This window comes from Pan paniscus, chromosome 10, assembly GCF_029289425.2.
Source record: "Pan paniscus chromosome 10, NHGRI_mPanPan1-v2.0_pri, whole genome shotgun sequence".
In the NCBI taxonomy this organism is placed as follows: Eukaryota; Metazoa; Chordata; class Mammalia; order Primates; family Hominidae; genus Pan; species Pan paniscus.
In genome coordinates this window covers 140,178,149-140,204,997 of record NC_073259.2, presented here as the reverse complement: position 1 = coordinate 140,204,997, position 26,849 = coordinate 140,178,149, and the positions used below count along the sequence as shown (strand labels likewise).

Sequence of the window (26,849 nt, the reverse complement as noted above, 5' to 3'; positions counted from 1 at the left end):
TTTGTATATGTTACCACAATTAAATGTTTCTTTTTTTTTTTTTTTTTTTTTTTTGAGACGGAGTCTCGCTCTGTTGCCCAGGCTGAAGTGCAGTGGCGCGACCTCGGCTCACTGCAAACTCTGCCTCCCGGGTTCCTGCCATTCTCCTGCCTCAGCCTCCCAAGTAGCCGGGACTACAGGTGCCCGCCACCACGCCCGGCTAATTTTTTGTATTTTCAGTAGAGACGGGGTTTCACCATGTTAGCCAAGACGGTCTCGATCTCCTGACCTCATGATCCACCTGCCTCGGCCTCCCAAAGTGCTGGGATTACAGGCGTGAGCCACCGCGCCCGGCCCACAATTAAATGTTTTAAAGAAATCACATAGCGGCTGGGCATGGTGGCTCACGCCTGTAATCTCAATGCTTTGGGAGGCCGAGGCAGGTGGATCACGAGGTCAGCACCAATTCCCCAAGTAAAAAAGCCATAGGCAAATGTAGCTAATTAGTTTAAATAATTTGGATGAATTCTATAGTTACTAGCCCCCAAATATTTTGTAGCTCTAATGAAGTTTGGTAACAGGGATCATGTTACAGAGTCAACACAACGAGCAGCTGGAACATGAGCAATATTACACAGAGGAAAATATTCACGAAAAACCCAAATGTTAGTCAACTTCCGGTATTTTCCTATAAAATGATGATAAAACATAGATTCCGAAGACGCCAGTCAGGTTCTATAAAAACTTATTTCTATCATTTAGAAGTAAACTTTAATACAACGATGAACTTACTCTTCCTGTGACTATGGAAGCTGTTACACTGCTTATCTGCAGTATTTCTTAACTGAATGCCATAATGACCTTTCTAAGGAGACCTTCAGCTGATCCCACAAGACCTGAAGGCTGCGGCACCTCCGCTGTGGCGTGCTTCAAGACGCTTCCATGAAGATAGTCTCCTCAGCCTATGAATACCTTACGGGCAAGTTTCCTAGTTTCCACACATAGTAAATGTTTAAAATAATTGCTTTCTAATTTTATTGCATTATAGGGAAAGGACAGTTCATATGAAATTAATTTTATAAATTTTATTGAGGATCCCCTTGGGGGTCAATTTACAAATAGTCTCCATGTATACTCTAAAAAAATTATTCTTTGTTGAAAGTTTTTACACACACATACATATACGTGTGTTATACACTTAAACAGGCTAATTTGTGTTAATTTGAATAGTTCATGTTCTACACTTGTAATTATTTATTGTCTTCTAAGAAAAAAGCTAGTAACTCCTCATATAATTGTGGATTTAAAAACTGCTCCCTAGGAGGCCAAGGTGGATAGATCACAAGGTCAGGAGTTTGAGACCAGCCTGGCCAACATAGTGAAACCCCGTCTCTACTAAAGATACAAAAAATTAGCCGGGCCTGGTGGCGGGTGCCTGTAATCCCAGCTACTTGGGAGGCTGAAGCAGGAGAATTGCTTGAACCAGGGAGGTGGAGGTTGCAGTGAGCCGAGATCATGCCACTGCACTCCAGCCTGGGCAACAGTGCGAGACTCCGTCTCAAAAGCAAAAAACAAAACCAAACAAAACAAAAAAAAACTGCTCCCTTGAAATTCTCTAAATAGGCTACACATAGTGGCTCATGCCTGTCATCCCAGCACTTTGGGAGGCTGAGGCGGGCTGATCACTTGAGGCCAGGAGTTCAAGACCAGCCTGGCCAACATGGTGAAACCCTGTCTCTACTAAAAATACAAAAACATTAGCTGGGTGTGGTGGCACATGCCTGTAATCCTAGCTACTCGGGAGGCTGAGGCACGAGAATTGCTTGAATCCGGGAGGCATAGGTTGCAGTGAGCTGAGATCGCACCACTGCACTCCAGCCTAGGCAACAGAGCAAGACTTTGTCACAAAAAAAAAAAAAAAGAAAGAAAGAAAATGAAATTCTATAAATTTTTGCTCTGTATATTCTAAGTTAGAGCTGTAACTTGTTCAGAAACTCTTGACGTTGAGATGTGTGTTCAGGAACTTGGAATCTTGGCTTTGAGCCCAGCCAGCCCTGACTGCAGGCAGCTGGCAAGGGTGGACTCTGGGGTTCTCATCTTGCACGGCACAACCGTTTAGGAGCAGGCAAATGTGGTGGCATTCCAAGAAAGGTGCCAGGACGCTGCCGCCGTGAGCACCTGCCACAGAGGTGCCTGACTGAACACCACTGGAGTTTCCATGCTGCTGGGGGTTCAGCCATGTGCTGGGATCCCTGGAACCACCCTCTGTAAATGTGGGGAGCCTCTGAGGGACTTGAAACCACTATTCACAGCCACAGTGTGTCTTTAAAGTGAAGTGCCTAGAACGCATGCTCTGAGATGGTAAGCTCTGCGTTGCACCTGCACGCAGCATAAGCCCTGAGCTCTGCCTCCCATGACAAGCACCAACACAAAGAACTGTTACCTCATCATTAATGACTTCAAAGTGCTCCTCTTCCTCTTCTTCAATGTCCAAATCATTCTGCCTAAGATATGCTTGTAATGGTCCATACAGTCTCTCCTTGAAAGCTAAGAAATCCATCATGTTCCCTTGAAAGTGTTGCAAGAAAAACAGTTCAATCAAATACTCCTTGAAGACCTCCTTCAGAGCCTGCATCTCCTGGTAATGATAGACCAGGCACTGCTTCCTCATCTGTGCCATCTCCGGAGAGGCTGGGGGAATCTCCTCTAACTTCTTGGGAGCCTTCTTCATTCCCGCGTTCCCCACAGACATGAGTGGGAGGCTGGAAAGGCCTGGGGGCACGGCAGTCCTGGAAGGGCTGGTGGGCGGGGGTGGGGACGTCATCCCAAACCCCGCTGCGCCCCCAGCCCCGGGGAGCAGCACGCCGGGTGTCCTCTCGAAGCCCAGGGGCCGGGGCAGCGGCGGCCCCTGCAGCACCTGCTGCTGCTGAACCAGCTGGCCCTGGATGCTGCTGCTGATCTGCGGTGGCAAGTTAGCCGTGGTGATGTGGCTTGGGCTGGCCAGGGGCTGCAGGCCGGCCCCACCCGTGGCTGCAGGGCTCTGGGGTCCCAGGTGGTGGATGGTGCCCCCTGACTGTGTGTGGGGCTGGGAGGGTCTCCGCTCTCGGACTGTGATGGGCGTACCCGGGTGCTGGAGCTGAACCTGGGCTCCCTGGGCGATCTGGGTGAGCCCTGACCCATCCTGAAACACAAAGTGTCCACCACTGGAGGGGCTCAAGCTGATCTGCCTCACCAGCACGCTGGCATCCACGAAGCCCCCTGTAGGGCTGCTGCTGCAGAGGCCCAGCCCAGGGCCAGGGGCACCTGCACGCACATTCTGCAAGGCCTGCCCCGGCCCGGGACTGGGCTGCGTGGGACTCTGGGTCTGGACCTGCTGGGACATGGGGACGTGACCTGAATGTACCATGGAGACCCATGCTCAAACCGCCGAGGCTGAGCGCTGAACTGGAAGCCTGGAGAGGTGGGACTGGGGAGCGGCAGTGGGGCCAGCGTGACCTGTGGGCTTCCCTGGAACACAGGGCCCACGCCCTGCAGGTCAACATTCATGTTCTGCCCACCCGCAGGGCCCCCTCTCACCATCAGCTGCTGCAGTTGGTGGCTGGGGGATGGCAGTGTGAGGGGCAGGGACGGCTGGGAGCACGCTGGCTGCTCCTCGCCCGCGCTGGGGCAGGCCCCAGGCCACTGGACATGGCGCTGGCTGCTCTGGGAGCTGCTGACGTGCTGCATGACTACGTCTTCAGGAAATGCTCCCTAAACAAATGCAGAAAAGTTAGAGTTGAGTGAGGTGAGCTCCATGCCCGGGCGCCTTTCGGAGCCTGCACAGGTGTCTGGAAAGGTGGCTCAGGAGGGGCCGATGCGGGCCCAGCAAACCCCAGGCACGAGACTGCTACCCAGGGCAAAAAAGGCTCAGATCAGAATATCTGCTCAGCAAGAGATGCTCGGCAAGCTTCCGTGCCTCACACTTTTCTTGAACTGAAGTATTCATACCTGCCTAATCCAAGTCTACCGCAAGGGGCTGAAAGTGCTGGCAATGAAGAGCATGGGAGGGGGGAGAAGGGAGAGAAGTACAGCACAGCAGGGCATCCCCAGCGGGTGGCAGACGGTGGCTCAGGCTCACAAAGGTTCTCTACGCCCCTTACATGATCTCATTTAGTTTTCACAGTCATGCCATGGGGTCACTCCTATTGATAGCCCATTTACACAGAGAGACACTGAGGCAGCGAGAAATGAGCTCCCTGGGCTGTAAGGTCCAGCTCTACAGGGCTTAGCAGGTGTTCTCCCCATGTGCGGAGACGAGAGATTGTAAGAAATAAAGACACAAGACAAAAAAATAAAGAGAAAGCAGCTGTGCTCGGGGGACCACTACCATCAACATGCGGAGACCGGTAGTGGCCCCGAACGGCTGGGTGCGCTGATATTTATTGCATACAGGACAAGGGAGCAGGGTAAGGAGGGTGAATCTTCTAAGTGACTGACAAGGTGAAGCAAGTCACGTGATCACAGGACAGGGGGCCCTTCCCTTTTAGGTAGCTGAAGCAGAGAGGGAAGGCAGCAAACGTCAGCGTTTTCTTCTATGCACTTATAAGAAAGATCAAAGACTTTAAGACTTCCACTATTTCTTCTTCTGCTATCTACTAAGAACTCCAAAGAGGAACCAGGAGTGCGGGAGGAGCATGAAAGTGGACAAGGAGCGTGACCACTGAAGCCCCACAGGGAGGGGGTTAGGCCTCCGGATGACTGCGGGCCAGGCCTGGAGAATATCCAGCCTCCCACAGGAAGCTGGTGGAGCAGAGTGTTCCCTGACTCCTCCAAGGAAAGGAGACTCCCTTTCGCGGTCTGCTAAGTAACAGGTGCCTTCCCAGACACTGGCGTTACCGCTTGACCAAGGAGCCCTCAAGCGGCCCTTATGTGGGCGTGACAGAGGGCTCACCTCTTGCCTTCTAGGTCACTTCTCACAATGTCCCTTCAGCACCTGACCCTATACCCGCAGGTTATTCCTAGGTTATATTAGTAATGCAACAAAGAGTAATATTAAAAGCTAATGATTAATGTTTATACTAATGATTGATAATTGTCCATGATCAGCTCTATATCTGATTCGTATTATGACTATTCTTATTCTAACTATTTTCTTTATTATACCGAAACAGTTTGTGCCTTCAGTCTGTTGCCTTGGCACCTAGGTAATCCTTTGCCACATCGGGCCAAGCTACAAAGTGGTGGAGCCATGGTCCAGCTCCAGGCACACGGGCTCCGAGGCCCATGGGCCTCACTATAGGCCAACACCGTGGACAGGTCCTGAGCCTGCCCCTGAATCTGGGACTTGGACACTATCAACCCCAGTGCTAAAACATCAGTTCCACGGATGTGATCCTGCATGAAGACTGAACACTTGATTGACGGTTTTCAGCATTTAATCTGTCCTGAAGGACTCAGTGCATACTGCCTGGTAGAAAAAGGCAAAGGGAATCTGTTCAGAAGTAGTCATTCCAGAGACAGGCTGGAAACGCGGGCACAGAGTGGACCTGAGGCACTCCAGGTGTGGCCTGACCCCAGCTGGGAGGAGAGTCCAGCTCCCACCTTCCTACCATGACAGTAGACCCCAACTGCCACGTGTTTTTTAATGAAGGACATGTATTACAGACAAATGCATTTTATGGACAGCTTAGACCTGATGTCTTTTCCATCATCACCATCATAGAAATTCAAGGGAAACATTCAAAAAGCTGCAAAGATACCACCCACTACAGAAGCCGCCTCTCCTAACGCCTGATGCTCAGGGACACAGTAGACAGTGCTTACGTGAAAACGGTGCAAGCTCACATCCAGCACGAGGTGTGGCGAGCCAGGCAGACACGAAGCGACGCTTGCCAGCAAAACCACTATAAAGAGTGCTTGATAAACACACTGTTTATGTTCGATTTTAAATGGAAAAATTCAAGATCCAAAATTATGTAATTTTAAAGATGTAATAAAAAGACTCAAAATGTGTCCACAGGTGGTGGTCTCTGGGTTAGGTGGATTATAATGATTTTTTCCCTTTTTATACTTTTTTGTGCTTTCTAGATGTTCTCTAATTACTATGTGGCATTTTTATATCCACACGGAAAAAAAGGCATCTTTTTAAAAAGTGCTTTTCCTGGCTGGGCGCAGTGGCTCACACCTGTAATCCCAGCACTTTGGGAGGCCGAGGCAGGCGGATCATGAGGTCAAGAGATCGAGACCATCTGGCCAACACGGTGATGTTGACCCGTCTCTACTAAAAATACAAAAAGTGGCTGGCATGGTGGCAGGTACCTGGAGTCCCAGCTACTCGGGAGGCTGAGGCAGGAGAATCACTTGAACCTGGGAGGTGGAGCTTGCAGTGAGCCAAGATCGTGCCACTGCGCTCCAGCCTGGCGACAGAGCGAGACTCTGTCCCAAAAAAAAAAAAAAGTGCTTTTGCTTACTAGTAAACTCTTCTTCCAGGTGTGCAAAGTTTGCACATGAGGGACTGTAATCTAGTAAAATAATAATTAGAAGGTGCATAGAAGATACAAGGCAAAAAATTATTTGTACATTATTTCTAACTCAGAACACCTTTCCCTACGGAAATGCAATGACTACAGTCTCTTTCTAAGATAAGATAGATCAGTGGCTCTGTACTTCGGAAGACTGTGCCCGCAGGGGACATCAGGCAATGTCTGGAGGCATTTTTGGTTGTCACAACTGATAAGGGTGGGAGCACTACTGGCATTTGGTGGGTAGAGGCCTGGAGGTCTCTAACCATCCTACAACACACAGCACGGCCCCACCAGGAGGAATCTTCTGGCCCCAAATGTGAACCAGCTGAGGCTGAGAACCCAAGACTGAGGAGGTGGCCCTGTGGGGCTGACCCGCCACACCATCTGCACCGTGTGTCCAGGGCTGAGTGAGAGCATCTCCTTGCAGTCAGGCCACCCAAGCACACAAGGAGGCAGCCTGGCCCTCAGTGGCAGCCAGACTGACCCCGGCTCTTCAACTTATTGACCGGGAAGGGGCCACTGACACTCCTGAGAATCTGGTGAAAGCTGTGGACTGTTCTTACCGAACACACCTCACAGCCACAAGCTTTACATGTTTACACATAAGGGACTCTAAGAACCAGACCCTCAGTTGCCAGTAAGGGAATGAGGCCAAGGGAGCTAGTGACTCCTCATGGGGCAGAAGGGCAGCTGGAGTCCCCATGAGAAAGCCCAGCCTGGGCGGGCCGGCCGGCAGGACCAATGGTGGGCAAGAGTCCTAAGTGGACCACAGAAGGTCTGGGGTTAGCAGGCAGTGCCTGGGCTCTGGGGAGGCCAGATGAGGGGAACAGCGAGTCGGAGTGCACAGGAGCCTGTGCTTGTACCTGGGAGGAGGGGCCAGTCCTCTTCCATGACTGCTCCCCGTGACAGGACTCCCACCACAGCAACGCTCAGAAAGAGGACAGTGCACACGTCCCCTTCCCACAGCCCTAGTCAGAGCCTCCCGCCAGCCCTGATCACAACACAAAGGGCTGGCGGTGTCTCCGTGCCTGTGTGCCCTAGGCACACACATTGTCGTCTCCAGACACCGCCTTGGCCGCTGGTAGAGTCTGCATGAGGGCAGTCAACACACGGCCAAACTGGAACTCTCTGCCCCACCACAGGTTTCTGCAGTCTCCATGCAGCAGACATCCCTGGGAGCCCCCAGGCTGCTGGGCAGGGCTTCCTCCTCAGTTCAGATTCTCCTCCACAGACGGTGCTTTTCCTGAGGTGGAGTGCAGCAGAGGGCCCTTCCTGTCACCCGACACTGACGCAGGCCTGGAACTAGAAAAGGGGCTCAGAATACTCAGGGGGCACAACAGAGCTGCAGCAGGGAGAAGGAAGAGGAGCCCTCCCCGGGCCATGCAGGCAGGCCAGCAATAATCAGTACACGTGCCGGAGGAGGCGAAGGCCAACCAGCAGCTCATCCGTACTCGTCGTATTAGAGTGAACTTAGTGTATTAGAGTGAATCCCAGCACTCTGGGAGGCTGAAGCAGGCGGATCACTTGAGGTCGGGAGTTTGAGACCAGCCCAGCTAACATGGCGAAACCCCATCTCTACTAAAAATACAAAAATTAGCCAGGCGTGGTGGTGGGTGCCTGTCATCCCAGCTACTCGGGAGGCTGAAGCAGGAGAATCGCTCGAACCCCTGGGAGGCAGAGGTTGTAGTGAACTGAGATCAGGCCACTGCACTCCAGCCTGAGTGACAGAGTGAGACTCTAGTCTAAAAAAAAAAAAAAAAAAAGAAAAAAGACAAAGATTTTTCCAAATGTACAAAACTGAAAGAATTCACCACCAGCAGATGTGCAGTACAAGAAATGAAGGACACACTTTAGGAATAAGGAAAACAGATCCAAGGTGAAAATCTGGTTCTATATAGTAAACTTGGGAAGAAGAAAACTTCCTCGACCTGATAAAGAATCTCAGTGGCTACAACAGCTAATATGATACTCGATGGTAAAAGCCTGAAAGCTTTCCCTCTTAAGACAGAAACAAGGAAGGGATGTAATACAGTTTGGATCTGTGTCCCCACCAAACCTCATGTCGAATTGTGATCCCCAGTGTTGGAGGAAGGGCCGGATGGGAGGTGACTGGATCATGGGGGCAGTTTCTCATAGTGTTACACCATCCCCCTCGGTCGCAACAGTGAGTTCTCATGAGATCTGGTCATTTTAAAAGTGTGTATCACCAGCCAGGCGTGGTGGCTCATGCCTGTAATCCCAGCAGTTTGGGAGGCCGAGGCAAGTGGATCACTTGAGGTCAGGAGTTCGAGACCAGCCTGACCAACTTGGCAAAACCCCGTCTCTACTAAAAATACAAAATTAGCCAGGCGTGGTGGCGCACGCCTGTAATCCTAGCTACTCAGGAGGTTGAGACAGGAGAATCGCTTGAACCTGGGAGGCGGAGGTTGTAGTGAGCCAATATCACACCACTGCACTCCAGCCTGGGTGACGGAGTGAGACTCTGTCTAAAACAAAAAAAGTGTGCATCACCTCCCCTTCTCTCTCTTACTCCTGCTCTGGCCATATCAAGTGTTCACTCCCCCTTTGCCTTCTGCCAAGATTGTAAGTTCCTGAGGCCTCCCCAGAAGCTGAGCAGATGCCAGCATCATGCTTTCTGTACAGCCTGCAGAACCGTGAGCCAATTAAAACTGTTTTCTTTATAAATTACCCAGTCTCAGGTATTTCTTTATAGTGGTGTGAGAACGAACTGATACAGGGCGTCCTCTCTCAGTACTTGGACTCAACATGGAGATTGTAGCAGCACAGTCAGTCAAGAAAAAGAAATAAAACACAGACAGACTGTAAGGGAAAAAGATTAAAGCCCTTCATTCTCAGGCAAAATAATCATCTCTGAGAAAATCCTGCCAGGCACAGTGGCTCACGCCTGCAATCCCAGCACTTTGGGAGGCCAAGGCAGAAGGATCACTTGAACCAAGGAATTCAAGACCAGCCTGGGAAACATAGTAAGACCCCATCTCCACAGAAAAAAAAAAAATTAGCTGGGGGTGGTGGTATACACCTGTAGTCCCAGTTACTTGGGAGACTATAGTGGGAGGATCACTTGAGCCCAGGAGATAGATGTTGCAGCGAGCTATAATTGTGCCACTGTACTTTAGCCTGGGAGACAGAGTAAGACCCTGTCTCAAAAAAAAATTATTTCAAAAAATATAAAATACTCAAGAATAAATCTGATAGATGTGCAAGACCTGTACATCAAAACCACAAAACACTGCAGAGAGAAAATTTTAAAGACATTAATAGTGCTCATGAATCAGAAGACTCAGTATTGTTAATATGTCAGTTCTCCCAAAATTGATCTAAAAATTGAATGTAATGTCAATCAAAACCCCAAGAGGCTTTTAACAGAAATTGAGAAGCAGATTTTAAAGTTCTTAAGCAAATGCAAAGAACTTAGAAGAGCCAAAATTATGAAAAAGACAAAAAGATTTAGATTTCCTGACTTTAACGTGTATTATAAAGCCACAGCAATTAAGACAGTGTGGAAATGGAACAATCTTACAGAATACCAGAAATAGATTCACATATACATGGTTAATACATTTTCAACAAAGAGGCAAAGATCATAAAGTGGAGAAAGGATAATGTGTTCAAAAATGATGCTGAAACAGCTGGACATCCATACGCAAAAAAATGAACTCTCATCCATTATTTGTACAACAGACCAAAAAAATTTCAAAATGGATTGTAGACCTAAATGTGAAATCTAAAACCAGAAACTTCCTAGAAGGAAATATAGAAAAAACATCTTTGTGTGTGATCTTTGTAATTCTGGGTTAGGCAAAGACTTTTCAGATACAATAGCATGATTCATACAAGAAGAAACTGGTAAGTTAGGCTTCATGAAAATTAAAACTTCTGCTCCTGAAAAGACACTGTTAAGATAACCACAGACTAGAAAATATTTTCAAATCACATATCTGATACAGAACTTCTATCTAGAATTCTCCAACTCAGGTTTTTTTTTTTTATTTCACCAGGCAAAAGATGTCAACAAACACTGTCAAAGAAAAATGGATAGAAAATAAGCACATGAAAAGATGCTCAACTTCATTAGTGATTAGGGGAATGCAATTAAAACCACAGTGAGATGCTCCTACAGGCCCTCCTAAGATGGCTAAAGACCGATCATACCAAGTGCTGGCTGCTAAGGATGTGGAGAAACTGGAACCTATTCATATACTACTAGGGGGAATATAAAATGGTCCACACACTTTGGGAAACAGTTTGGCAATTTCTTAAAAAGGTAAACACCTGCCATACAATCCAGCCGTTCCACTCCGAGGTACTTACCCAGGAAAAGAGCCAGCATGTGTCCACACAAAGTCTTGTAAGTGCGTGTTCCTCCTAGGCTTATATGTGAGAGTCAAAAACTGGAAACAACCCGAATGTCCACTGACAGGTGAATGGATAAAAAAATTACGATCTATCCCTACACGGAATATATTTGGAATATCATTCAGCAATAAAAAGGAATGAACTGGTGATACATGCAAAAAGACGAATGAATCTTTAAAAAAAAGTTAAGTGAAAGAAGCCAGACACAAAAGAGGACACTGCTCCTAATTCCATTATAAGGAATTCTAGAAAAGGCAAATTACGTGACAGCAGATCAGCGCTTGCCTGGGGCTGGGCCTGAGGCGGGAAAGATGGCAAAGGGATGCAAGGGCCCCCTAGAGTGAGGAAAACACCCTAAAAGGCTGCTCTGCAACCACGTGGTGAATACTTACTAGGATTCAACGAAGAGTACACTTAAAGTGAGTGAATTTTATGGTAGGTAACTTATACCTAAATAAAGCTATTTTTAAAGTATAGTGGATAAATATGCATTTATATTTTTAATTGACTATTTTATCTATCTTTTTTCTATTTTTTTTTAAAGGCTGGTGCCTGGACTGTTAGAAATGCAAAATGCTTGTTCCCCAGTGCCACAGAGAAATAGCACTGGAGCATCCATTTAATGTTCTCAGCAAGGCAGTTTTGACTTTTTGCATAAAGGGTGACCCTCACAGGTGGAGCCATGGCAAGAGCATACCTGGACACGGGAGGGACAGGAGGTCTTATCCCTGAGGCAGGTAGTCCCTACTGCTGTGTCGTTCCCTCATTGGCTAGGGTTGGACCACACAGTCTAAGCTAATTCCGACTGGCTATTTTAAAAAGAGCAGGAGTACGAGCCGGAGTGGCGGGGTGAGCAGTTTGGTGGGAAGGACGGTTAGGAAGAGGTAACTAAAGGTGACTCTGGTCAAAGCAGGTGACCGAGATGAGTCAGGATGGAGCAGGTGACCAGGGGAACAGATGTGAACTAGTGATTAGGACTGGCGGGAAAGTTGTTTACTGAAACTAGAGGCAAGGGGGTGAAGAGAACCAGGAAGTTAAACTTTAAAATGGAGAATCAAAGAATAGGAAGGCTGAACAGACTGACTGACTGATTCTTTGAAGAGAAACTTGGGGTTCACTATATTTAACAGAACTTTATTTCTAGGAGTCAAGCGTGCTCAGAAAATCAAAGATGCAACGGAGAGTCTGAAAACTATGATTCCGTCTCACTGTTAGAACAGGATTAGTAGGGAGGATGAGGCTGACAGAATATAAACCAATCGAAATATAAAAAGAGATGTTTCCTGAAGAGAAAGGCTGAATAAAATTTTTTAAAAGATAGGTTGGATAGAAAAAGAAAAACAAAGCCAGGCGAGGTGGCTCACGCCTGTAATCCCAGCACTCTGGGAGGCCAAGGTGGGCGGATCACCTGAGGTCGGAAGTTCAAGACCAGCCTGACCAACATGGAGAAACCCCGTTTCTACTAAAAATACAAAACATTAGCCAGGCGTGGTGGCGCATGCCTGTAATCCCAGCTACTCAGGAGGCTGAGGCAGAAGAATCACTTGAACCTGGGAGGTGGAGGTTGCAGTAAGCCAAGATTGCACCACTGCACTCCAGCCTGGGCAACAAGAACAAAACTCCATCTCAAAAAAAAAAAAAGAAAAGAAAAAAGAAAAAGATGTTTCCTGAAGAGAAAGGCTGAATAAAATTTTTTAAAAGATAAGTTGGATAGAAAAAAAAAAAAAAACAAGGCCGGGCACAGTGGCTCACACCTGTAATCCCAGCACTTTGGGAGGCTGAGATGGATGGATCACTTGAGGTCAGGAGTTCGAGACCAGCCTGGCCAACATGGTGAAACCCAGTCTCTACTAAAAATACAAAAATTAGCCGGGCGTGGTAGCATATGCCTGTAATCCTAGCTACTCTGGAGGCTGAGGCAGGAGAATCGCTTGAACCTGGGAGGCGGAGGTTGCAGTGAGCTGAGATAGCGCCAATGCACTCCAGCCTGGGCGACAGAGCAAGACTCCATCAAAAGAGAGAAGAGAGGAGAGGGGAGGGGAGGGGGGAGGGGAGAGGGGAGGAGGGGAGAAGGGGAGTGGGGAGGGCAGGGGAAGGGAGGGGAGGGGGGAAGGAGAGGGGAGGAGGGGAGGAGGGGAGGGGAAGGGAGGGGTAGAGTGGGGAGGGGGAGGGCAGGGGAAGGGAGGGGGAAGGGGAAAGGAAGGGAGGAGAGGGGAGGGAGGAGGGACAAAGAGGAGGGGAGGGGGAGGGGAGGGGAGGGGGAAGGGGGGAGGAGAGAGGAGGAGGTGAGGAGAAGGGAGGGGAGGAGAGGAGAGGACAGGGGGAGGGCCGGGGAAGGGAGGGGAGGGGGAGGGGAGGGAGGAGGGGGAGGGGAGGGATGGCCGAGGAGGGGAAGGGGGAGGGGGAGGGGGGTGGCGAGGAAGGGAGGGGAGGGGGGAAGGCAGGGGAAAGGAGGGGGGAGGGGGAGAGGGGGAGGAGAGGGGGAGAGGGGGAGGGGGAGGAGAGGGGGAGGAGAAGGGGAGGTGAGGAGAGGGGGAGGGGGAGGGCAGGGGAAGGGGAGGGGGAGGGGAGGGGAGTGGAGGAGAGGGGAGGGGGGAGGGGAGTGGAGGGGAGTGGAGGGGAGGGGAGTGGAGGAGAGGGGAGGGGAGGGGAGAGGGGAGGGGAGAGGGGAGGGGAGAGGGGAGGGTCTTTTGCAAAGACCGGGGCCACCAAACAAAAGAGGTAAAGGGAATGCACTCAAGTCTGCCTGATGGTCGGCGAGGCAGGAGACAGAGTCTCAGAGCCAGCTGGAACACTCCTCTAGAAGAGGCTTCCTGAGGGTGATGGCAGAAGGGAACCCAGGACAAGCAGCAGAGGCTCAAAGCCTGAAACTGGCGGGGACCCCGTTTGGAGGCAGCCAGCCTCAGCTCTGGAACCCGCTGAGGAAGGTTCTGCCTGAAACAAAGGTGGGCACAGGGGAGCTGGAGAGAACACACTCAGGCCCAGAAGCGCCGGCCACAGTCAGCCCCTCTCAAGCAGCTCTGCGTCCAGCCAGGCACACCCAGTTCCAAGGACACCTGGCAAGAATGTCAACTGCCCCTCTCTCCAAGAGCCACAGTAGTACAGTCAACATTAAGCAAAACAAAATTCATGGCAAACACATAGAACAGGACAAAAAGAAGCCTTATGTCCTGATTAAAGCTGCAACTCGGCAGGGCATGTGATGGCACCTGTGGTCCCAGCTACTTGGGAGGCTGAGGCAGGAAGATCACTGGAGCCTGGGAGTTGGAGGCTGCTGTAAGCTATGATCATGCCACTGCACTCCAGCCTGGGTGACGGAGCAAGATCCTGTCTCTAAAATACACTAATAAAATTTTAAAAAGTTTAAACTCACAAATTATACATGACATACATAAATCTTTATAAACCAACATTATAGCAACCAAATGCATGAAAACAAAATTTCCTAGGACAACCTGATTTTGAAACCAAAACCAAAAAAAAAAAAAAGAAAAAAACCCACTTAGAATGAAAGACTGTAAAACACCTCTTTCAAAACCTGATTGATCAAATCGGACAAAAATAAAGAATGGAATACAACGCAACAAAATAAGTAATATGCTTGTTATAAAACTTTGTACTTGGCCAGGCACGGTGGCTCACGCCTGTAATCCCAGCACTTTGAGAGGCTGAGGTGGGCGGATCATGAGGTCAGGAGTTCCAGACCAGTGGCCAACATGGTGAAACCCTGTCTCTACTAAAAGCACAAAAATTAGTCGGGCGTCGTGGCACATGCCTGTAGTCCCAGCTACTCGGGAGGCTGAGGCAGAAGAATCACTTGAACCTGGGAGGGGGAGGTTGCAGTGAGCTGAAATCACGCCACTGCACTCCAGCCTGGGTGACAGAGCGAGACTCCGTCTCAAACAAACAAACAAACAAACAACTTTGTACTTGTGAAATTTTTATAGGCCATAAATAAAATATGCATTAAGTCCCCAAAATAAAGGTTATACATAACAAATTAATTATATTTTAGATGCCAAATTCATAAAACTAGAAATTCATCATAAAAATGACAAAGAGTAACTAGTTGGAAGTTTTTAAAAACCACTAAATAATATCTGAACCAAAAAAAAATTAAACATGAAATTACGAACTTCTCTAGAAAGTTAAAAAAACAAACAAAATATAGAGTATTTCTCTTTTAAAACCTATGGGAAACAAAGCTGTACTTTAAGAAAAAGTTACAGCTTTCAGTATTTTTATTATCAAAATAAAAGGCTGAAAATAAGTGTTCAATTTAAGAAAGTATACAAAAACTGAAAACAACAAAATGAAACAAACAAACAAAAGTAGTAGAAAGGCTAAATTAAACCAAAAACTGATTCTCTGGGAAAAGTAAATAAAATGGATAAAGTCCAAGCAAGTCTGATTAATGAAAAAAGAAAAAATAAAAACAGACAAATGGGCCAGGCGCGGTGGCTCACGCCTGAAATCCCAGCACTTCAGGAGGCCGAGGCAGGCGGATCACGAGGTCAGGAGATCGAGACCATCCTGGCTAACACGGTGAAACCCCGTGTCTACTAAAAATACAAAAAATTAGCCGGGTGTGGTGGCGGGCGCCTGTAGTCCCAGCTACTCGGGAGGCTGAGGCAGGAGAATGGCGTTGACCCGGGAGGCAGAGTTTGCAGTGAGCCGAGATTGCGCCACTGCACTCCAGCCTGGGCGACAGAGCGAGACTCCGTCTCAAAAAAAAAAAAAAAAAAAAGAAAAAGAAAAAATCAAAAAGAAAATTAAATATCTATTGTTTTAAAAGACTCTAGGAGACAATGGAATTTTACTTAACTGAGCTCTAACCTTTAAAGCTCAAGTAATTCCTATGCTATTTAAATATTTCAAGTTTATGGAAAAAATAGAAATCTCTCTAATTCACTTTATGAAATTAGCATTTAATACCCAAACCTGACAGTACAAAAAAGCAATAAACTTATAAGAATTTTGCATATGCGTGGTATAAAAATTATTTTTAAAAATTCATAAATAGAACCGAGCATACACTCAAAGAAAAACACACTGACAAAGGGGAGTCAGTCCAGTAATTCAGGGAGTGGGCCAATATCAGGAAATCTACAAACTTCACCATCATTTTAAAGCTAAAAGCCACTAAATGAAAAAAATGATACAAAATTTAGCAGTTCTTCTGAATAATAATTCAAAGTAAAACACATATCAAAGGAAACAAGTTGAACATAATGTTTTAAAAACTAGCTCCCAAAACTCAACAGCAATAATCATATTAAATGTTGATATGCAGAAACTAATTCCATTAAATCAGGAACACAAGGATGCAAATGTCACCATTTCTATGTAGCACTTCAACAGAGGTTTTAGCAGTTAAAAATAAAAAGAAACATGAACTAAGTAATGAGGGAAGGGAATATAATTTATTATTATTATTTACATATATATTTTTTAGAGATAGGGTCTCACTCTGTTGCCCAGGCTGAAGTACAGTGGCACAATCTTGGCTCACTGCAGCCCCGACCTCGCAGGCTCAAGTGATCCTCCCACCTCAGCCTCCCAAGTAGCTGGGACTACAGGCACGAGCCACCACACCCAGCTAATTTTTTAATTTTTTGTAGAGACAGGGTTTTGTCATGTTGCCCAGGCTGGTCTCAAACTCCTAGGCTCAAGTGATCTTCCTGCCTCAACCTCCCAAAGTGCTGGGGTTACAGGCATGAGTCACCGCACCTGTCCTGAAATTATATTTATTTGTATATGATATAATTGTATGCCTACAATACCCACGAGACCAAAACTTGTAAGAATAACAATTTGGCCAGGCACAATGGCTCACACCTGTAATCCCAGCACTTTGGGAGGCTGAGGTGGGTAGATCGCCTGAGGTCAAGAGTTTGAGACCAGCCTGGCCAACATGGTGAAACCCCGTCTCTACTAAAAATACAAAAAATTAGTCAGGTGTGGTGGCGAGTACCTGTAATCCCAGGTACTCTGGAGGCTGAGGCAGGAGAATCGCTTGAACCTGGGAGGCAGAGGTTGCAGTAAGCCACATTGCGCCACTGCACTCCATCCTGGGCGACAGAGTGAGACTCGGCCTCGAAAAAAAAAAGAATAACAATTTTGTTGAGGTGCCTGCAATCAAGATAAATATACAAAAATCAACAGGCTTTTTTTTTATGTCAGCAATAGACAACTGAAATGGAAATTTTAAGATGTCCCATTCAAAGGCCACAAAAACTATAAAATACCAGTGTACATTTACCAAGTACATTACCAAGAAGTACATTTACCAAGAAGTACATTTACCAAGAAGAGAAATAAACTATATAATGTTAGTAAAGAACATTAAAAAATACATGAATAAGGCCAGGTGTGTTGGCTCACACCTGTAATCCCGGCACTTTGGGAGGCCAAGGCGGGCGAGCACCTGAGGTTGGGAGTTCGAGACCAGCCTGACCAACATGGAGAAACCCCCATCTCTACTAAAAAAAAAACAAAAACAAAATTAGCCAGCCGTGGTGGCACATACCTGTAATCCCAGCTGCTCAGGAGGCTGAGGCGGGAGAATCACTTGAACCTGGGAGATGGAGGTTGTGGTGATCCAAGATTGCGCCACTACACTCCAGCCTGGGCAATAAAAGCAAAACTCTGTCTCAAAAAAACACGAATAAAATGAAGCAACATACCATGTTCCAGAATAAGATTTACTATCATAAAATGTCATGCCTTCAAAACTGAACATATACATGTAATGCAATTCCAAAGAGGATTACAATGAGTTTGGGTTTTGTTTTGCTTTAGAAATAAGAAAAAAATTAGCTTAAAGCTCAATGAAGTGATATGTTTTTAAAGAGACAGTGCTTTTTTGAAAAACATAAGAATACTGACAAAATAAAAGAAAAACAAAATAGTAGAATTCCTGACTTAGGAAAATAGTCATACTTATTCTAGAGCTTCTGTAATAAAAAAGCAATGTAGGTATATACAGCTATTGTGTAGCCATAAAAATTGAAAGTTTAAACTAAAAAAAAGTGGCATGCTCTTGGCCTCCCAAAGTACTAGGATTACAGGTGTGAGCCACCATGCCCAGCCTGAAATTATCTTTATTTGCAAATGATATAATTCCATGCCTACAAAATCCGAGACAAAAACTTATAAGAATAGTTTGAATTCAGTGAAGTGTCTGTAATCAAGATAAACATACAAAAACCAACAGGTTTTTATGGAAAAAAGAAAAAGAGGAAAGAAAAAGGAAAAAGATTAAAAATGTATAGATACTTTAATGGTAGTGGCATTGGGAGAAAATATCTGCAAACCATACATTTAATAAGGGGCTAATATCCAAAATATATAAGGAACTGAAACCACTCCATAGCATGAAGACAACCTAATTTAAAAATGGGCAAAAGACCTAAATAGACATATCTCAAAAGAAGATATACAAATAGCCAACAAATACATGAAAAAAGGCTCATCATCACTAACCATCAGGGAGATGCAAAGCAAAACCACAATGAGATTATCACCTCACAACTGCTAGGATAGCTATTACCAAAAAGACAAAAGATAGTTAAGTGTTGGCGAGGATATGGAGAAAGGGGAACCCTTGTGCACTGTTGGTAAGAATGTAATTAGTACAGCCATTATAGAAAACAGTACGAAGCTTCCTCAAAAAAATAAAAATAGAATGAAGATATGATCCAGCAATCCCACTTCTGGGTGCACAGCCAAAGGAAACAAAATCAGGATGTTGAATAGTTATCTGTACTCACATGTTGATGGCAGCATTATTCACAGTAGCCTGGGTACCCATCATCAGATGAATGATTTTAAAACGTGTGGTATATATACAACACAAAGGAATAGTATACAGCCATTAAAAAAATAAGGAAATCCTGTCATTTGCAAGGACATGGATGAGCCTGGAGGACACTGTGCTGAGTAAAATAAGGCAGGCACAGAAAGATAAATACCACATGATCTCACTTATACGTGGAATCTAAAAAGGTTGAACTCATAGAAACAGAGAGAACAGTGGTTACTGGGGCCGGGGGGTGGGGGAAAAAGGAAAGGGGGATATTGATCAAAGGGATCAATTTCAGTTAGATAGAAAGAGTAAGTTTTAGTGATCTATTGTAGAGGATGATAATTATAATAAATAAGAATGCATTGTATATTTCAAAATTTCTGAAAGAGTAGATTTTAAATATTTTCACCACATAAAAATGGTGTGTGAGGTGATGGGTTTGTTAATGAGCACAATTTCATCATTCTGTAATATAAACACATTAAGACATCACGTTGTTCTTCATAAATATATAATATATACAACAATTATTTATCAATTAAAAATTAAGGCCAGGCATGGTGGCTCACGCCTGTAGTCCCAGCACTTTGGGAGGCTGAGGTGGGCAGATCCCTTGAGGCCAGCAGTTCAAGACCAGCCTGGGCAACAGGGCAAAACCCTGTCTCTACTAAAAATACAAAGATTAGCTGTGCACTTGTGGTCCCAGCTACTCAGGAGGCTGAGGTGGGAGAATTGCTTGAGCCCGGGAGATCAAGCTTGCAGTGAGCCAAGATTGTGTCACTGCACTCCAGCCTGGGTGACAGAGTGAGACTCTGTTTCAAAAAACTTTCCTTTAAAATTTTTAATTACATTAAAAAAAGAAAAAGAAATGGTAGTAGCATCTAGGGGGGAAAAGGTTATATCCCCTACCTTACACCATTTCAGTCAGAATAAAGAACTAAATGTTATCCTGGAAGGAAGGAAGAGGAGGCAGGGAGGAAAGGAGGAAAACACTTTATTGGAATAATATTTCGGGGACTATCTCTACAACTGCGAGGTGGTGAAAGCTTCTTAATAAGTAATGCAGGAAACCCAGATGCTGTAAAGGAAAAAATACATGACTACATAAAAGATGTTTTAAACAAGATCAAAAGACAAAAAATAATTAGCAGAAAAATACATGCAATATTTTATGACTTCAAAGGGTAAATATCCCTATTGTCCAAAGAGTTTGGCTGGTTGCGGTGGCTCACACCTGTAAGCGCAGCACTTTGGGAGGCCAGGGCAGGCAGATCACTTGAGGTCAGGAGTTTGAGACCAGCCTGGCCAATATGGTGAAATCCCATCTCTACTAAAAAATACAAAAATTAGCCAGATGTGGTGGTGCCCGTCTGTAATCCCAGCTACTCTGGAGGCTGAGGCGGGAGAATCACTTGAACCTGGGAGGCGGAGGTTGCAATGAGCCGAGATCACACCACTGCACTCCAGCCTGGGCGACACAGCAAGACTCCATCTCAAAAAAGAGCTACTATAAAATAGTTAAAGAAAAAAGAAAAGAAAAGAAAAGAAAAGGAAACCTCTCCAGGAAATGGGGAAGAACACAATGGAAAACTTCAGAAGAGGCACTGCCAATGGGCCAGTCCACGAAGTGCAGCAGACGGCGCCAGCAGGACATGGCAGCACCCATTCAACAGGCAGTATGTCAGACGGGAGCAAAGCGTCCTCCCCTTCATGGCTTCAGGAATGTAACTTTGCTGTAACTTTGGGAATAGATCTCTCAATAACTATTGAAATTTAAATGTTAAATATGCATACCCTTTGACCCACTAACACCATTTAGTTCCCCTTCATGGGAATCTAGCCTATAGAAATGAAAGAAAGTGTCAGGACCCATGCATAGGAATGTGTCTCTCAGTACAAACTGTGGCAAAAAAACAGACACAAAATGAAATCCATCAATGGGGAATGGTTGACTAAATATGTTGTATCCTCAGTATGGACTATTATGTAAACATAAAAAGAATAAATTTTTGCCTGTAATCCCAGCACTTTGGGAGGCTGAGGCAGGCAGATCACAAGGTCAGGAGATCGAGACCATCCTGGCTAACACGGTGAAACCCCGTCTCTACTAAAAATACAAAAAATTAGCCGGGCATGGTGGTGGGCGCCTGTAGTCCCAGCTACTCGGGAGGCTGAGGCAGGAGAATGGCGTGAACCCGGGAGGCGGAGCTTGCAGTGAGCTGAGATCGCGCCACTGCACTCCAGCCTGGGCGACAGAGCGAGACTCCGTCTCGAAAAAAAAAAAAAAAAAAGAGAGAGAGAATAAATGTTTATTTCCTGACATGAGCAGATGTTGAAGACATATTACTAACTGAAATGGAAAAAAAGATGGAGGGTGTTATTACAGCACAAAAGGACTGAAAAGGACTTATTTTTCTGTATTGTTTGAATTCTTATGAGGGTACATTTTGTAACATCAAAAAGCAAATTAAAAATATGGCTCATTCCAAGGTACAAAAAATTCCTCTGGCAAATCAAAGTTTTTCAAAGTATCTTCAGACTCAAAGAAGTCAAAAAATAAGCTGGACACAGATAGACACTATTTGTTCCTGTAGCAGCTGGAAACCACAGTGAAAGAGCGTTGGCTTTTCCTCCTTAGAAGGGCCTCAGCACCTGACTTTGGAGAGAGCCCATTTTTTGCCATTTTTCCTCTACATGGTGGTTGTCAATGGACTCTTAGGGGACCAAGAATCACTTTACAACATTCTGTTCTCCTATTCAAAATGGGTCATGCTCCGTACTTCTCAGAGTCATCACCCAAAATCATACATTTCAATGCTTTTTCAAACATGTGAATACCACCTAGCAAATTCGTAAGCATGCCATTATCCTCCAGGCCCTTTATTACATGATCAGCATCATTAAAGTCCTAACACTTAACCATTTTGTAGTAGTTATGACAACTGTTACCTTAACAGTGAACAGATCAGATGACAACGTATCCATGGCCAGGTGGGACGATGTGGACCCAGGAGGACCTAAAATCATGGCCAAGAGACCTCTGCACCACATGCTGACTCTGTAAGGCCATCTCTCCTTGAGTGCTAGGTATTGTTGAAGGAGGGAGTTTCTACTTGTCTGTACTGTGACTGAACATGAAGTACAGACTTTTATAAGTAATATATATATTTTTTGAGACAGAGTTTCGATCTTGTTGCCCAGGCTGGAGTGCAGTGGTGTGATCTCAGCTTACCACAACCTCTGCCTCCTGGATTCAAGGGATTCTCCTGCTTCAACCTCCCAAGTAGCTGGGATTACAGGCAAGCACCACCACACCTGGCTGATTTTTTTTTGTATTTTTAGCAGAGACGGGTTTCTCCATGACAGGGATGTCAGTGAAACACCTTTGTGTTACAACTGTCATTTTGTACACCTTGGACAACTCCATTCAACAAACGATTTAGTTAGTTTTGAAGTCTCAATAACATAGTCAGAAAAGAAACTGCTGTAATCTCCCCTTATCCACGGATTCAGTAACCCTCGGTGAACTGCAGTTCAAAAACATGTGCGTACAATATAGTAAGATATTTTAGGAGAGAGACATCACTTTCATATGACTTTTATTACAGTATATTGTTACGACTGTTCTATTTTATTATTAGCTGTTATTAATCTCTTCCTGTGCCTAGTTTATGAATTAAACTTTATCGTAGATATGGATGGATGCATAAGAAAATAGTGTATATAGTGTTCACTACTATCCTTGATTTCAGGCATCCATTGAGGGTGTTGGACCGTATCCCCTGAAGATAAGGTGGGGCGACTGCACGTGGATTGAGAGGTGCCCTCACTGCTGCAGAGCTGTGGTAACAACACTCACTCTATCTGGTCGTGAGCCCCCAACAGCCAGTGGTACTGCTATCCAATCTGACAGATGGAAACCAGCGCCAATCAGCCTGCCTGGAGCGGTACAAATAAGCCTAAGACTCAAACTTTCAGCCAGTTAACTGTAAGTAAACCAACTTTTTGGTAAGGAGGAAATACTCACCCAGCTCTTGGGCAAGATAAGTGTCTTTATTATAAAAGGTGTCAATTCGCAGCGTCTTTACTGTAAAGGTGGTGGTATTATTAGATTCTTCCTTTCCACTAACACAAAACTCCCAGTACCGGAAGGCCCTTGTCAGCAGCAGGACCCGCGGAGGGGTCCGTGGTCAGTTCTGGGACAGCTGCCGAGCAGGGCAGTGTGTGGAATCAACTTCACTGCTCACGTGCAGCACACCCTGAGCGCACTCGTCTTTCCTGGAGTGCAGACCAGGCCCCGACCTCAGGGATCAGGACAGCGGGGCCAAGGGGTCAAGAGGCAGAGGCGGCGTGAGCGCCGTAGACAGCGGTCTCGGGAGGCTGGAACCAGGCGGGCGGCAGTGACGGGGGTGGGCACCAGGGGACTGGGTGAAGGGTCATGAGAGGAGGGGCGGTTACCGGGCCAGACGGTCACAGGGATCGTGTCACCGGGGAAGGGCTGGGAGGTCGGGGGTTTGTGTCACGGGATGGGGGGGAGCGGTCACCAGAAAACGGGGTGATGCGGGAGAGGGGGCGGAGGAGGGAAGGCGGAAAAACGGCAGTTACCAGGTCGCGGGGGGAGGGGTCGCAGGGGGAGGGGTGGGCGCTCACGGGCGCAGGGTCACTGAGGGGGGGGTGGGCGTTTGCGGGGGGTCATGTCACGGGGGAGGGTTCACTGAGGGAGGTGGGCGTTCACGGGGGATCCTGTCACGGGGAGGGGGTCCCTGAGGGAGGGGTGGGCGTTCACGGGGGATCCTGTCACGGGGAGGGGGTCCCTGAGGGAGGGGTGGGTGTTCACGGGGATCCTGTCACGGGGAGGGGGTCCCTGAGGGAGGTGGGCGTTCACGGGGGATCGTGTCACGGGGAGGGGGTCCCTGAGGGAGGGGTGGGTGTTCACGGGGGATCGTGTCACGGGGAGGGGGTCCCTGAGGGAGGTGGGCGTTCACGGGGGATCGTGTCACGGGGAGGGGGTCCCTGAGGGAGGGGTGGGCGTTCACGGGGGATCGTGTCACGGGGAGGGGGTCCCTGAGGGAGGGGTGGGTGTTCACGGGGGATCGTGTCACGGGGAGGGGGTCCCTGAGGGAGGGGTGGGCGTTCACGGGGGATCCTGTCACGGGGAGGGGGTCCCTGAGGGAGGGGTGGGTGTTCACGGGGATCGTGTCACGGGGAGGGGGTCCCTGAGGGAGGGGTGGGCGTTCGCTCAGCCGGGGTCACCGGGTGATGGGCCGGAGAGAGGGGAGCGCGCGGCCGGGGAGCCTCGAGGGTAACCGGCGGGTGTGGGCGGTCGGGGGCCGAGGGTAGAGCCAACCCCTCACGCCCGCCACAGCCCCGGCAGCGGATACGCGGGCCGTCACTCACCGCGGCTGCCGGGCGACGCAGCCAAGGGCTCCCGGCGCGGATGAGCGCTGCGACAGCGGACGGGGCGGCGAGGCCACTACAACCGACCAAACCGACCGGCCGACGCGGAGCCAGTGCGCAAGCGCGGGAGCCGGCCCGGCACTGCGCAGGCGAGGCTCGGACCAATCAGCGCCCAGCGGACCCAGAGGGACGGGGCGGAGGGGGCGGGGCGGAGGGGCGGGGCGGATAGGGCCGGGCCTCGGTCCGCGCCGGCGCGCGCCTCTGGCTCCGCCCGGAACTAGTTCGTTCATTCATTCGCACGTGGGCACTGAGTTGTATTTGCCCGCCCTCCCGCCGGACACCTGCTGAGCGCTGGTCACACTGACAAGCACAGCTAGCGGCTCCCCTCGCGGGCCCTACAGTCTAGGCGGGGAGGATAGATAAACGTGCAGTTAGAAGAGCACCAGGCAAAGCAGCCGGGATGGGGCAGGCTGAGGTCTGTTTTAAATTGAGCAGGGGAGTCGGGGTGCCTAGGGAGATGAGATGTTACGTGGGATCCGAAGATCCACAAGACTCTTGCCTGTGACCACTGAAATGGTGGGACATGTCCCTGGTTTCGTCGTGTCCACTGCAGACGGGTGAGCTTTGGAGCTGTGCATCAGGCGCCTTCCACTGCATAACCTGCCCATCTACTTAAGAGTGAAACCCGTATCACTTACCACCTGTCCATTTCTTCATGGTACTTATCCCCTGAATTATTTTATCTGACCTGCTAGGATGCAAACCCCTTTTTTATTTTGCTGGCAAGTATAGCCTAGTTGTCTAAACTGCCACATAGTATGTACTTTATAAACAGCTGAATAAACCAGTAATTCATCCATCTCTCTGATCAGCTTTTTTTTTTTTTTTTTTTTTTTTCTTTGAGACGGAGTCTCGCTCTGTCGCCCAGGCTGGAGTGCAGTGGCGCGATCTCGGCTCACTGCAAGCTCCGCCTCCCGGGTTCACGCCATTCTCCTGCCTCGGCCTCCCCAGTAGCTGGGACTACAGGCGCCTGTCACCACGCCCGGCTAATTTTTTGTATTTTTAGTAGAGACGGGGTTTCACGGTGTTAGCCAGGATGGTCTCGATCTCCAGATCTCGTGATCCGCTCGCTTCGGCCTCCCAAAGTGCGGGGATTACAAGTGTGAGCCACCGTGCCCGGCCAGCTTTGATTTTCTTAAACAGCCAAGTGTTGTTCTTCCGCCACTCCAGCACTAGTGGTAAAGTTGGCATGAAATATGCTACATTAAATATTCATTGAATAGGGATAAAACAGAGCCACACTACAGCTGGAGAAATAAGACAAATACTATTGTTCAGCCCAAGGTACTACTGGAGGAGAACACTGGGGAGAAATGAATAAATGAATGAATGAATGGATGCACACTTAGTTACGTGGGGGTAGTCTTCAAAGTAGGAGAAATACTTTACAACAAAGGAGACGAGCACAAAGTCAGGGCGACAGGAAAGGCTGCATAGGGGGCAGAACGATGCTGCTCTGGGGGCTGGTCGGAGTGTAGGTGGCTACACAAGATCAGGCAGGAGGTCGGAAATAAAGGTTCCCGAGTAGGGGACCATGTGACAAAAAAGCTGATAGGGCCTTATTTTAAAAATTCATGGCCGGGTGCGGTGGCTCACACCTGTAATCCCAGCAATCTGGGAGGCCGAGGCGGGCGGATCACTTGAGCCCAGGAGTTCGAGAACAGCCTGGCCAACATGGTGAAAGCCCATCTCTACTAAAAATACAAAAATTAGCCAGGCATGGTGGTGCGCGCCTGTAATCCCAGCTACTTGGGAGGCTGAGGCAGGAGAATCGCTTGAACCTAGGAGGCAGAGGTTGCAGTGAGCTGAGATCACGCCACTGCACTCCAGCCTGGGCGACAGAGTGAGTGAGACTGTCCCCACCCCCACCCCGCCCCCACCACACAAAAATTCATGCACTTGGCAAACTACCTGAACAGTTAAAAGGACGCGCATAACAGTGCAGATCAGCAGCCTTGATCCTTGCCCCCCAGTCTCTCCCTCCACAGAGGCAGTGCTAACACAACGTACAATCGTCCCTCAGCACCTCCCATGGATGCCAAACTCCGAGAGGCTCAAGCCCCTGATGCAAAATGCATATAACTCAAAAACATCTTTTTTAAATCATCTCTGGGTTACTTACAATAGTGAATGCAATGTAAATGTCATGTAAATAGTTGTTATGCAGCATTGTTTAGGAAATAATAACCCCCCCAAAACAAGGTCTGTATATGTTCAGTATAGACACATTTTTGTTTCTGAATATTTTTGATCCTTGATCGGTTGAACTCATGGACGTAGAATCCACCACATGCAGGGGCAAATACTTCCAGGATATTCTATGCACATCCAGGCATACAACCAGTTCCATCCTGGTAGCATACTTCACAAACTAATCCCCCAGCACAGCTGTACTTTGTAGAGGCTGCACTGCATTCCACCGAATGTATATAGCATAATCTACCCAATAAAATGGGAACTTTAGAAAAATTAGGGGAATAGATGCTGCAGCAACAGCATAGCAGGGCACCCTATGGCAAAGGAATCTCCCCTCCCATTGCCCTGGATCACAATGCCCAACTCTGGGGTGTTGGTGGGCAGCTGTCACACGATCTGACATCTTGAGTAGGAGGTGACACAACACACTCCGGGCTCAGAAGCTACCTTAAGGTCTTGACGGCTGTGCGCAGGCACAATTGCTTCACCCACTGGCCCCTGGTCGCTACTAGACAGCAAACAGAAACACA

General features: G+C 47.7%; 1 protein-coding gene across 1 annotated transcript in view; it reads right to left on the bottom strand.

The window, feature by feature from the left end:
* The window catches only part of LOC103785403 (putative EP400-like protein), a 33,617-nt gene extending 9,418 nt beyond the window's left edge, over positions 1 to 24,199 (bottom strand). The window contains 5 exon segments of the mRNA XM_055096408.2: positions 2,423 to 3,360; positions 3,363 to 3,729; positions 17,389 to 17,486; positions 22,694 to 22,753; positions 24,064 to 24,199. Coding sequence (XP_054952383.1) covers positions 2,423 to 3,360; positions 3,363 to 3,705 — 1,281 coding nt within the window. The 5' untranslated portion in view covers positions 3,706 to 3,729; positions 17,389 to 17,486; positions 22,694 to 22,753; positions 24,064 to 24,199.
* Between the last annotated feature and the right edge of the window lie 2,650 nt (positions 24,200 to 26,849).